Here is a 14595-nt window from a genome sequence, read left to right on the forward strand (position 1 = left end):
ATATTGAGATGTTTCTTGCGTTTAACATAATTGTGTCACATTTAAGTTAATGCTTGTTTATAATATTAATAAATAGGTACCTATTTTTATACAATGATAAAATATTTTATTTGTCCAAGATGTATGAATATTACCTGCTCGTAATGTGTTATCAAAATATTCTTATAATATCGTGTATTTTGTTGGAAGGTTAACCAACAACATTTATTTATTTATTGTATGTATTGCTTCTCATAATTTGAATTGAATAAATGTTTTAATTACATATATCTTTAACTTTCTTTACAATTTCGCTAAATGGAAATGTGTGCGCGGCAATAGCGCCTGTACTTAAGACACATTAGTTATCAGATAGTTGCAATATATTTTTAAAATCACTCCTGCTCCATATGTCTCTGTTTTACTCAACTGACAATACCTAGAGAGAGATCTTTATTTTGTATACCAGGTATTAAATGGCTCCTCTACACGATGGGCCAGCGCCGGCCACTCCAAGGGACGCAGCCATGCGGTAGAATGAGATAGCAATATCACCTGCTCCCTCTAACGCATAAATGCGTCCCTTGGAGTGGCCGGCGCTGGCCCATCGTGTAGAGGAGCCATTATACATAAACATACATGGACCCTAAGTTTTTTTTTTTAATTGAGTCATTGATTTGAGACAAACGGTCCTCGCTAGAGATACGGGCGGCCGTTTGCTCTTTGTTTCAGTAAGAGCTGTGTTGGTAATGGATTGCGGTGTCTGTTTAGTGGTTTTGGACAGGTTCCCACAATAGTACGGGTGAACCTGCCCCAAGTTTTAGGTAGGGAGGTATTCGATACATGGACCCTAAGTAGGGGTGTAGCAAAACAGGAAGTTTATAATATCACAAGTCTTGCCGTTCACCCACATGTCGATCCTTGTTGAAATAGGTAGAATAACGTCTTTGTTTGAATGTCTCCAATTTGCGCATTTAAATCTATTGTTAGAATATTGAGACATCATCATTGTGCGAGTTTAGCTAGAGAAATGTTGACATCTGCATTTAAATAAAACGCACATTTTATTAATACATATTTATTTACGTACAATTATTACACTTTGGTAGATGGGCAAATCACAACACTAATTCAAACTTACTCACCAAATTATATACATTCAAAAATATTTAGAATGAACAGGTAACGGTGGCAAGAATATATAACACTCCTGCGAGTCAACAGGGGGCCTACCGCGTAAAACCGAAGTTCGCAAATACTAGGGCATCTTTCTCTTTTAATCCCATTAACGCGTAATTAGAGTGACAGAGAAAGATGCCCGCAACTTCGGGTTTCGCGGTTATAGCTCAGGGCCGAATTAGGTCAGAAAAGCAATGAGTAAGCCCGGGCGACGAATTAATCTCATGTCGACATCGTACATTAGCGTAACCATTCCCGTTGGTGCTAATTTTGTTGCTAGAGGTTCATTTTAGCAAGACTAGGTTTAAGTGCCAATACGACACTTCGCTTTTTAATTGTAGCTACTAATTTTTATTACGAGCAGTATAGCTGTTCTTACTATAGTTCGTTTTTTTTAGCATTAGAAGGAACTTGAAAGAAGGTAAGCGATCTTGACGTGTCTTTTAATTGAAAACCGCTTTTTAAAAACCAGTAACTAATATGAAAGCAGAAGAATATAAACAATCGTATTAGATTCATAATTATTACATATTTGCCGTAACTGATTTTTAAAATGTGTTTTTCAATTAAATGACACATCAAGATTGTTTACCTTATTTCTAATGCTAAAAAATACGAACTATAGCAATGAGTCGCGCTGTCACTTACGGTAGCCCCGCAGAACTATATTCTCGCTTAACCTACAGTCAGCAAAAGAGAGCAGAGGGCCTATGGCGAACCACGTTCGACGTGTTTACAAGTGTGACTTTGTCGCACTTGTAAATTTGTACGTAAGTGTGACAGGGAGGCAACACGTCGAACGGGGTTCGCGGTAGGCTTTCAGTTTGCACCCCTAAGTAGAAATATACTAGAGCCTACTTTTCTCTGCAGCTGACTGTACCGCAATCCATTAACGTAATTATGGACATTCAAGAATACTGTTTGGCACTTTTATCACTTTTCCATAAGATGTCGCTGTAATTTTTCTCATGCCACATTTTCAATGAGTTTGCGAACGTGAATTTTGGCCCCTATTTAACATGATCTCAAAAAGGACTTTGGGTTGACAAAATATTGTACTTGTTAGTTATGTGGGCTACATTAAATTGTTATATTTAGTAAGATACAACGTACAAAAATATTTTATAGTAATATCTACACACTGTATTTTATACAATGTTATTGCACAAAGTATTGAAAAAAGCTGCATTAAAGTCGAAGAACAATAGGTATAGCGCCGTTTACATGCTGGTTTCACTAGATGGAGCTGTCACAGCAATCAACATTACTAAATATATAATACATATTAATATACATATATATTAATTAATGTTAGTAAACCATATTGTGGCGACATGACAATGCAATGTTATGACATTGTTACAAAATTAAGACAGTAGATGGGAGTTTTCAGGAAAAAATGGTACCATTTAGTTTTTTCGAAAAACTATCAACTTTTGGGTTATTTAGACTCAGAATCACGAGTACTATTGAATGAGACAAAGAAAAAAGTGTCCCCAGTTTTTCATACAAATGTTGGGTGTCAGTAACGGACCATACCAAATGCTTTACAAAACTGACATCTTTTTGGGACACATTTTATTTCTTTTTAAATCGATAGTCGTCGTGATTCTGAGTAAAAATAACCCAAAAGTTGAAGGATTTTCGGAAAAAAGTAAATGGTACAGTCGCCATCAGATATATCGTAGCGGCCAAGGTGCTCACAAATATCTGAACACGCCTCTATTGTCAAAGCGTTAGGGTGCGTGTTCAGATTTTGTGAACACCTTGGCCGCTCCGACTGTACACTTTTAAGTGAAAATGCCCAGATAGCATCTTATTTGATCTTATTATAAAAGTTCTCTGAGATGTATCTAAACATGTTTTAACTGTTACACAAACTGACATAAGTAAGAAACCATGACTCTAGCACCAGAAGCAAAAACTCTGTAACAGCTTTCTTTATCAAACTAAAACATGAGTCACTTCAAATGCAACATTTTTTAAATATTACAGTCTGAACACAATTCAATATTATGCAAGGATAAAACATATATTTGTATGCACAGCAAATTAAGATCACTAATACTTGGTACTATTTAGATATAAATAAGCAATTATACGATTTGATACTAAAAACATCCCAAAAATCTTACAAATCATAACTATTCTATACTATAACAGGACAAATAGATAATTACTCAAACAAGATTATCTTTTTTTACTTATTTTTCACAAACGTTTCTGTGACCATCACAACCATGCATAAATTCAAAAATTTCCTTTTTACACGACAATATAATGTTCAACATTCAAAAATATTATAAATTCTTTGTTAAAGCAAGATAACTACTGGACAAAGTATGGACATATATGAATATGTTATCATAATCACGTTCTGAAGTTGATTCAACTAGAAATGTTAGGTATATACAAATAGAATACATAATTACATATTATGACTTATCAAATACACATCAAGGACTATATATCAGCAAATCTTTACAGTACATTGAAATGCATGCAATGTCATTATATTTATTTACTTCTCACGTCAGTTCCCATTTATTATAATATTTTAAGTAAAGACAATCTGGCAAGTTGCTTGTATTAGGCCAAATTTCTATTTTATAGAAAAATGTGTAGGGAACCAAATATAATTAGGAACTTGTTACAACAAAAAAGTAAGGACCAACAATATTTTGTACCAAAAATCTGTACAACATTTGTACCAATGGCTTGCAATATCATATCCAGTTCCAAGCCACTCAACCAAACAGTACCAGCCTGTGTGGGGGTTGCATCCTTTCATTAATATGGATATAATGCAGTTCTCTATTGAGATACAGTTACTGTGTGGTAGAAGACGCAACTTTGTTGTCCAGGAAATTTATTACTAGCACTGTTATGTTGTCAACAGAACCCCTGTAGTAAGCCTGGAGAGTCAAACTTTTTGCTCCATAGTCAGGTTCATCCAATCGTTCCTTAATAAATTTAACTGCTTCTTCATTGGAAAAGGTATCCCATAAACCATCAGAGGCCAGAACGAGGAACATAGGCTTGTGATCATTGAGGTTGAACGTGAGAATGTCTGGGTCCGCAATAACAAACTTTTTGTCCTTCAGGGGGTAGTCTCCCATCGCCCGAGAAGTTGCCAGGATGCCCGCAACGCGCCAAACGCCATTAAATGCTATGTAGCCTCCAGCTGCTTCTATTCTTTTCTGTTCCCTTACCTGTTAAGAAAATAAATATTGCATTACACATGTATTTAGATACCTTTTGTCCGGGACTGCCTAAAACGTAGTCTGACTAATTCGCGTTATGACAAAACTTCATTTGAAATTCGGTATTCGTCTAAATCGCTATTGACTTATATCACCTATTTCGCAATATGTCCCAAATGTAGTAAGCCTAAGTAGCTGTTTGTCCATTTCGCGATACGCCTAATTAGCAGTTAGGCTAAAACACGTTACGCCTATATCACAAATAATACAATATTTCTCCATACGAACTCCTATCACATTTTACCTCTTCACTGGCCACTTGAAACTTGTGCAAAAGCGAATTTGGCAGACTTATTACGTATTGGTCTAATAGCGAATTTGACACGAGATCATTTTTTAAGTCAGCCTAAAACTTGATTCAGTTTTAAATTCAACCGTTAGCGATAGGGTTGCCAGATCGAAAGGCGCTATTATCGGGAAACAATATCAATTTTTCGGGATTTTGGGACTTAAGTCGGGAAAAAAAATACATTCAAATTAAAGTAACCGTATTAAAAACAACGATATTTTACATTATTAGCTCTACGTCAGCTCGCTTGCTCGACGACAGTTCGGAACTTGAAATTATTGTTTTATAACGTGAATCTGTTTTTCGGGACAGTTTACACTTTGTCGGGAATCGGGAACACATGCTAAAAATCGGGAGAATCCCGCCAAATCCCGACCATCTAGCAACCCTAGCTAGCGACGTAAATAAAGTACCTTTAGGTGCTTCCTTTCCTATTCCTTTAGGAAAGAAAGGCTCCGCCAAAATTGTGACCGTATTTTAATTGAAAAACACATTTTAAAAATAAGTTACGGCAAATATGTAACAATTATGAATCTAATACGATCATTTATATTCTTCTGTTTTCAAAAGTGATAGTTCCTGATTTTTAAAAAGCGTTTTTCAATTAAAAGACATGTCAAAATCGCTTACCTTCTCTCAAGTTCTTTCTAATGCTAAAAAAACGAAGTATAGTACGAGGAATTTCGTACATTGACCCACCTGGTTCCTATCTTTATCGCACGCGCATAATGATATTGCTGTCCTGTTCGCACAGTGTCATTGACCCGGCGCGGGAAAGGAAGTACCTAAAGGTACTTTAGTTTATTTACGTCGCTAGCGGTTGAATTTAAAATGGAATCAAACTTTAGGCTGACTTAAAAAGCGGCCAAGTGCGAGTCGGACTCGCCCATGAAGGGTTCCGTAACAGCAAGTAACACAATAAAATTGCGGTTTACGGTTTATGACGTATTAAAAAAAACTACTTACCAAATCTTGTTCAAACCAATTTTCGGTGGAAGTTTGCATGGTAATGTACATCATATATTTTTTTTAGTTTTATCATACTCTTATTTTAGAAGTTACAGGGGGGGGGGGACACACATTTTACAACTTTGGAAGTGTCTCTCGCGCAAACTATTCAGTTTAGAAGAAAATGATATTAGAAACCTCAATATCATTTTTGAAGACCTATCCATAGATAAGATACCCCACACGTATGGGTTCGATGAAAAAATTTTTTTTGATTTTCAGTTCTATGTATGGGGAACCCTAAAAATTTATTGTTTTTTTTCTATTTTTGTATGAAAATCTTAATGCGGTTCACAGAATACATCTACTTACCAAGTTTCAACAGTATAGTGCTTATAGTTCCGGAACAAAGTGGCTGTGACATACGGACGGACAGACAGACAGACAGACAGACAGACATGACGAATCTATAAGGGTTCCGTTTTTTGCCATTTGGCTACGGAACCCTAAAAATGATCTCGTGTCAAATTCGCTTTTAGACCAATACGTAATAAAGTCTAAGTCTCACGCTGCCAAATTCGCTTTTGCACAAAATCGTAATACGTCCGAGTCTCACTGTGCCAAGTTCGCTTTAGGACAAAAACTCATTAGGCCTAAGTCTTAGTGCGCCTATTTCTCGGTTGGTCTAGGCGTAACGCGAATTAGACTACGTTTTAGGCAGACCCGGACAAAAGGTTTAGATAAGGTCACTGAGACAGTTTAAATGCCTTTTATAATCAAGAAACACTTATTTTATGACATATTCCTTTAGATTATAGTTAATTATAATAATAAATAAAAAAGTTAATTACCTAACAAAAACTGACGTTACTTTGCAGAGATGTGACTTATTTGAAATACTTGTATTTAAAATGCAAATACAAAATGCAAAATACCTATTTTGTATTTAAATACCTTTTGAAGAAAACTATTTTGTATTTTATTTGAAATAGTTTTTGGGACCTATTTTCTATTTTCAAAATACAAAATACTTTATAGTGGGTAATGTAGTTAGGAGTTAAATCTCTTCTGATGTTACAATCCTGGCAACTCTCTCATTCTTTTAACATGGAACTGTTGAATCTGTCTAAACAGATTACGCGTTACTAATAATGTCGCACATGACCACAAGCGTAGCGAGTGGTTATAAAAGTGGAATCTTGAGTGTTGCGAAGGTTTCAAAGTACAATAGGAAAACTTACTTTTCTGCCCTGGTGAAACACAAACGAGACGTTTTCATCACACTAACGAGAGGCATTAATACTAGCTGTAACACATTCCAAATCTAAATTAATGCTAAAAAAATTAAAAATTGGTTAAAAACCATCATCCATACCTCCTACCACTTAATATGAGCAAACAACTAGAAATTTTCACTTTAGATAAAGGACTGATTTCAAAGAATAAAGAGAGTCTTTTCAACTCGGAAATTCGGAGTAATACTTTTTAATTCAGACTAGGTATTTACTACTCAGAGTACCTTTTATCGAAAAGTATTTGTATTTTGAAAATACCTATTTTGTATTTTAAATACAAATTCAAAAACTATTTTGTATTTTGCATTTGAAATAGTATATCAAGGAAGTATTTGTATTTTGTATTTAAATACTTTTTATAAAGTATTTTTCACATCTCTGAGTTTGAGTATCTGTCTAATTCATAAGTTCAGTTGGAATGTATAGGTAGGTAGTTGTAAAAAAATTACCTGTTGAGGTTTATGGTCAAAAGATACAGGAATGGCATTTCCTCTTGAGTCGCACATGACACCCCTGGAGTCTCCCACATTGGCAACTATCAGGTGGTTGCCCTCCATGATAGCGAGCAGAGCAGTGGTTCCGGCAACATTCATGGACCTCTTCGCTGCCTCCACCAACAGTCGGTCTGCGGCCAACACCTCATCTGTCAGCAACTTGCCAAAGTTAATTTTCCCTTTATCTAAATAACTGCTCAATGGTACAGGAACATTTTTAATTGGTTTTGTTGGTCTCACTTCCCTTGTTATTATTGGTCTGGCCTTTGAGAGTTGTGCCAGCAATTCTGGGTCCGTTACTTCCTTTTTAGATGTGTCATCAGCAGTGCTCACTGACTTCTTAAAGCTAATTTTTCGTTCAACACTTGTATTGCTTTCTGGTCCTTGCGGTTTATCCTCCTCTGCATTATCTTTAGTAGAAGTGCTAATGATTTTCCCCTCCTTGAAAGCATCTAATTCTACTATTTTGTTGTAAAGATTTTGTATAAGATGGTCTTTAGCATAGTTTGCAGCAAATTCTCCACCATGCCCATCAAATATGGCAAACAGGGAGATACCTGTATTGTTGATGTTCTCATTAATGATGAATCTGTCTTCCATATGCATCCTCCTTCCTTTGATTGCATAAGCTGCACTGAGAGAACCTTTAAGTTCCCAGCTTTGTTTATCAGCCTCAGACCCTTCCATAAACTTCATACGCTGAACAGAACTGATAGGGCTCATGGCCTGTGAAAGTCGACTTAGTAACGTGCGACTCCACTGTTCAATTGTTTGCAGATACATAATAAACAATATTATACCCAGAGTTATCACTGCTACCTCAGACCGCAAGAAATAAAGACGCACCATCTTCCATAAATAGCTCACCGGAGTATCAAGCGGAGCACTGCTCGTGAGGCGCGTCACGATTTTCATAAAAGAAAGATACGTTTGATGCAAAACTCTATCCTCTAACTCGTCTTCCATGTCCTTGGCGCGAGTGTGAGGTGTGTGGAAACAAAAGTCTTATGACTATTTCACAATTTTTTTATTTTTAACTGTATTTTCCTTGCGTTGGCACCCACATCACGCATATCTACATGTTTTGGACTGTCTGAAAGCACTGAAACGAATCTCAATTAGGTAAAAAATACTTTGGTTTGACAGTAATAAAAACGTCAATTACGTCAATCATTTTTAGGTGCGTTCAGATACCTGAGTAGGGTATAGCAATTTTAAATTGAACGCATGATAATGTGTTGCCAACCGAGTGAGGGAAGTTCTTACTTTCGTTGCGTTACTTTCATTTGACATATTGTGGAAAGAGATGCAAATAGAGCAAACCGATAACAAACCACGAAGTGAATGTGTACATAAATATAGCCGGTCAAACAAGCATGTCAGTATACCCTGCCTGCCTGACACGCCATTTCCATCAGTAGAAATAAGCAGCAAATCAAAAAAATTTAGGCGCGAAGGTTTATATAGAACGTAGTGATTACAATTGTATATGCTCTTTGGGTTTATATTGCTTGTAAAGCCCCCTCCAGACTATGCGCGTGAATCGCGGGCGAAGCCGCGAACGCGAGTGTGGAGTCGATTTCGCTGTCTGCGAAAATCGACGCCACACTCGCGTTCGCGGCTTCGCGCCGCGATTCGCGCACGAGTGTGGAGGAGGCTTAATACAAGTGGAAGTCGCTTTTTGACAGCTTTTGTTAGAAAGGGACTTCCACTTGTATTACAAGCTTTTGATAAACAGAAAACAGAGAACAGTTCGGAAAGGCTTACTTTGCACCGGATAGCAAATGCACTTTGCTATCAGTAACTCACATGTGAGGCAAAGTAATCAAATGCAAATTTTGAGTTGTTTTCTCGTGTTTGCTGGTAGAATTGACTTTTAAATGCTGATTTCGGATGACAAATAACATTATTTGATTTGATTTTGTTTGATATTTTACATTTAATATTTGTGTCAGGTTGGTGTGGTGAAAAATCTTGTGTTTCACTCGGGGGGGCATTTTTTTTACCCTCGCAACGCTCAAGATTCCGTTTTTCGAATCTTTCGCTTGCTCGGGTATCAATATTAGCACGAGCGGTTAAACAACAACTTTGTGATGTAATTATTATATTTCCTCTTATTCTGGCCTATGGCTGCGTCCATCCACACCTACTTACTTGCACTGTAACAGCATACATACTAGTGAATAGGAGACGTTAGTCCCTGGCTTTTTGATGTTAACTTTATATGTTTTGTAATATTATAATATCGGCTAAAATTAAACTCAATTTTATGGTTTTATAAAATGTATTAAAACAGTAAAATTCTGATTATTTTTATAGGAAGATACAATAGTTTGTGCATAAGTTGTTACAAGTAATAATGACAAGATAATCTTATTTATTAGTAATAATTTAATGGGATGCGTGTACTCATGACGCGGAGGGATTATTGCCATAAAATAAATCAATACATTGTTCAATTGTAATAAATACGAACTGCAAAAATCTAAGGTGATTCCTTTCACTATATTAATTACTTCTCGTAATAATGAACAAAAACAACATATATATACTATGGAATGAACAGTAGTGAAAAAGTGAGAAAATCAGTCACATATACAAGATCTTCATCTTTACCTATTCATATTTCTTGAATAGAATATTGTTACAAAAAAAGGAAATAATGATATATATATATTCTAGAAACTTAGAAATAATAAATATTTGTTCAATGAGTTTTGTAGACAGAAATAAATGAATTCAGCCTTAAGTTACTAACAAAATAAATTAAACATGCATAAATCTTTGTTTAAAATTAAGTCCATAATATAATAACGTGTCGCAAAATACCTACCCATTGTAATGTGTTTACCTGTGATTGACAGATGATTTTCTACCTTATTGCAATAATTATAAGGTCAATATTACAGGCATCATGCTATTCGGCGGCGTCGTTTAAATTTAATGTAGTCTTTATTTTATTTGAGTCAAGGTTGATAATTTATTAAAATCATCTGCCAATCACTTACTTACTGGCTCTATAACATCTATATTTTGATTGATCGTTTAAACAAGAGGAAATTTATACAAGATTAAAAAAAACTATTACAATCTGGATATATTATCACACTGTTTTTAACTTTTTTTAACTACAACGCTGTTATAAAATCGTCGTTACATATATTTTGTAGTTAAATTACATCCATATTTTGCTACGTACCTACTGTACTCTGTAGCTACCTACAGATATAAGACGTACCTGTTATACAAAAATGTGGAAAAGAGTCGTACAGTGTTTGAAATATTGACATGTCTTCTTCAGTCTGATAATTTTGAGCTTAGCAGTATTTAGAGCGAAAAGACACTTCTAGGATATTAAAAATCATCGTCATTTCTGTGTATATACCTATCGCATATTCTCTCACTACAGAGTACAAAATTTAACCATTTAAATTTCATCTGTTTACTTACTTACTTTGTTGGCGCGGTGACCCAAATTGAGTCTTTGCCTCCAACACAAGAGCACGCCACTTTGATCGGTCCAGAGTGGTATCCCGCCAGCTTTTCCCGCTGTTATCTTATGTAGATATAATATATATGACGATTGTAAATACGGTACTTGACAATTCAGGGTGTTATTCAGCTTCGGATAAAATATTGTCGTGTGTTTCTTTGGCATAAAGTTTGCCATCGACAGCAGAAATAGTCCGACAAGAAATTGTAGAAAATTATTGAGGGCGCCACTTGCTACGTAACTGTCTCATTTTTAACGTAAAATGCTTCAACATGGCAACAATTTAGTATGGATTTTTTTAGTTCCATTTTATTTAATTTCTACTATTTTATGTCGCACTATATCTAGGGACATTGTAACTCCTCCATACTGCCTCTAGCAGGCCTATGATGGACGCTGTCATCCACGTGGCAAAGCAACTGTTACTTTTTAACACCGTTAGATAGAAAAAGACAAACGCCATCATTATCGCTATCACGAGGATAACTCCGACCATCATATCCGTACAGATTTACAAAGATAGGGACATATACAAAATTACTAACTATGGACGTACCTAGCTATGATAATCACTCCAGGGCTCAGCCCCATTTTAAAAGTATGAAATGCCTGTATTTCGTTTGTGTTCAAGTTTGGATTTTATGACTATAAAATGGACTAATGGCACTTATTGTAATATTATTGCTAGCACTGCGGCTAGCTTTCATGTACTTGCCTAGCATAATGAAAAGACTGCAACTTCTGTGGTCAAGCTTGTCATTATTTTAACTTTTTGTAGCAAAAATGCTATTAGTGTTCGTGGCGTAGCTAGCATGGGTGGCACCCGGTGCGTAAATTGCGGGTGTCACCCCAAAATTCAATCAAAATTGTAAAATATATTTAAGAAGAGTCATTGTTATTTATGTTAAATAGCTCAGAATTTACTCCATCGCTTTCATTTTACATGATTTTACGAATTTTTATAGGTGTTCACGGTCGAGTGTCACCCCTAAATGGGTGACACCCGGGGCGGACCGCCCCCGCCGCCCCCCCCTAGCTACGCCACTGTCAGTTCCATATTTATTTATGGCGTCAATTACGGGATAAAGGATGGAATTTTTAATTGACTATATATGAGGTTAATTGTATGAGCAGGTCATTTATATTATTTTTGGTAAATAAATAAATAAAAGTGTAAACTGACACGGTGGACTTACGTAACACGAAATAAATTTCAAAACAATATCTAATAACTACATCCATACAACCAAATAAAAGTGAAAATGTCCATTTACGCCTAGAATCTAGAATAAAATTTTGTTCGAAGTACGTAGAGTATCGCTAACTAAGAGGGGCTTGATTATCCATATCTAGAATAAATAATAGTTATAAGAATATTAAATATAATTTCGACTATAATCACCCGAAACATTACCATTAAAACCCGAAAGGCTATATAAAATTTTAACTAAATATCCTGACCAGATCACCACCAGCATTTGTCATTTATATCTAACATCTCACTTCCTTACCTTGATTTTCGCTGCCTAATCTTTAACACATTCAGTGCCGAAAACCCGACTATCGGATATTTTATGATTTCGTTTCCAGGTTAGACGACCAGATAGATCGGGATCGTGGTACAGTCAACAACAGAGCTATGAATACAGGCAAAGTGCCGAAAATATGTATACACGACCTTAATGTACAGGCAATAAAGTACTGTATACATATTTTTGACACTTTGCCTGTATTCATAGCTCTGTTGTTGACTGTACTACTGCTTTATATGACGAAATTGTTGTGCCCTGGCGCGGACGTCTTATTTGGCTGGGTAGCAACATTCAATAATTATCAGAGCTCGGATAGGGTGAGCTATTTGCCTTATATATGACATAAGACATGTCAAATTATAAGGCAAATAGCTCACCCTATCCGAGCTCTGATAATTATTTCATCACTCCTTTTGAAACTATAATCCTTTGACCACCTAACCGCCAATGCCCCATATCAACCTTCGTGGATTCCGGCAAGGTTCACGATGGAACCTGGAGGTTAACCTTTTGAACGCCAGACGGTGAAGGAATATTCTGTGCCCCGCACTGTGGTTCGCGTAGAACAAGCTAGCTGGACAAAAGTCACTTTCACATTCCTTGGAAATTCTTATCAATACTGATAAACAAGACCCTGACGATAATGAGTCCACGTCAAATTATTGACATAATTATTTAATAAGGGAGTAATTAAGGTGAGTATAGAATGCATAGTGATATTTTTGCAGTAATCATTTGCAAAAGTGCGTTTGGATTGTCATCTTACTGTGTGTGTATTAGAAACCTTGTGAATAATTTAAGTGTTGAATATGGAGCATAAAGGTAAGGGCTATCTACTGATATTATTATTTTAGTAAAACTATTATCTATTATATTTTAAATCGGGTCATGTTTGCCAGGAGTAGTAGTTTTTTCCCTCTTTTTGAACTTCATTGGACAGTCTATTACATGTACCCGCGTGTACCCGGGCCAATTTTTACATATATTGTAGAAAATTTTATCTACTTTCATATAAATGTAGTTTGACATTGCACACGAGAGTACAACATTATTTTTTTTATTTTTTTCTAGATGCCGTGTATGAAGTGTCAAGGAAGGACTTTTTTGAAGAATGGCTAAAACACTCAAAGTTAACCAGAAATTAAGATTTGTTTCGCATTGTTTTATAAAGACATGACTTCAGTGGGGTTGCCGAAGAATCTATCAGAAATATAAAAATGAAAATTGAAAATTTCAGATATTATTGATGAAAAATGGAAACACGCAGGAAAAAAACCAGAACGGTTTAAAAATAAGCACATAGAGTGGTTACAAGGTACAGATTTATCTTTTGGAGTGTCAATAATACCTTGCTCCCCATCACGGTCATCAGATTGCACTGAAAAACCTGGTCAACCTAAGACAGATTTTTCAGATTCGAGCCTTAAAACTAAGCGTCGGCGTGTTGATGACTTGATCCAGACCCGAAATACCGACGAGTTAGTCTATGCCGCAGAATTATCAGTGCGTTTATCTGGCAAAAGAAACACCGCAAATGCTATAAAACATTTTAGTGAACCTTCGAGTAGTAAAGAAATAAATAGTTCAAGTGAGCCAAGTGTAAATAGTCACGTATTGCTACGAATAGAGATTTACTTAATATGTTGTTGATAACCTCTGACCCTGTTATTAACAGTTTAAGAGATGTACCGCGAAAAAAAGTTGGAAAGTTACCTTCTGAGGTTTTAGATTTACTAATATCCTCTAGTATATAGCGGTATCTAGTAGTAGCGGGATAAGTAATAAAGTAATAAAGTTTAGATACTAACCATAATATTAATGTCAATAATTCTCACGATTATTCCCCAAATGATTCATCTGATGATAGTGATGACGACTAACAATATTATTTGTATATTTAAGTAAAAAAAAATTAGAAAAATGCAGTTAATAATATTTTTTGTATACATTTTTTATTTATTTTTCCAATAAATATATTTTTAGATGTATGTTTTCCATGTAAAGGAACATTAAATAGGTTAAGTATATTTAATAAGTTTTTTGTAAATTTTTGAATACGTTTTTCCCAAAAAAATATATTTTTTCAATTAAAACCCTTAAATATAAAAAATAAAATAAAAAAT

The 14595-nt window shown here is 35.3% G+C and overlaps 1 protein-coding gene across 1 annotated transcript; it reads right to left on the reverse strand.

Moving 5' to 3' along the window:
* Positions 1-1041: 1041 nt before the first annotated feature.
* LOC134663588 (protein phosphatase 1L) lies at positions 1042-8599 on the reverse strand. The gene is made up of 2 exons (XM_063519993.1): positions 7403-8599; positions 1042-4370 (listed from the first exon to the last, which is right to left on the reverse strand). Exons 1-2 carry the CDS (start codon positions 8411-8413, stop codon positions 3987-3989), a joined length of 1395 nt encoding a protein of 464 aa, XP_063376063.1. The 5' UTR covers positions 8414-8599; the 3' UTR covers positions 1042-3986.
* Between the last annotated feature and the right edge of the window lie 5996 nt (positions 8600-14595).

The sequence above is a fragment of the Cydia fagiglandana genome, chromosome 4 (assembly GCF_963556715.1).
Source record: "Cydia fagiglandana chromosome 4, ilCydFagi1.1, whole genome shotgun sequence".
Taxonomy (NCBI): domain Eukaryota; kingdom Metazoa; phylum Arthropoda; class Insecta; order Lepidoptera; family Tortricidae; genus Cydia; species Cydia fagiglandana.

Coding starts and splice junctions, on each gene's coding strand:
- LOC134663588 (XM_063519993.1), bottom strand. CDS start 8,413: ATGGAAGACGAGTTAGAGGATAGAGTTTTGCATCAAACGTATCTTTCT. Junction 4,371..7,402: donor TTGACCATAAACCTCAACAG/GTAATTTTTTTA, acceptor TTTTCTTAACAG/GTAAGGGAACAGAAAAGAAT.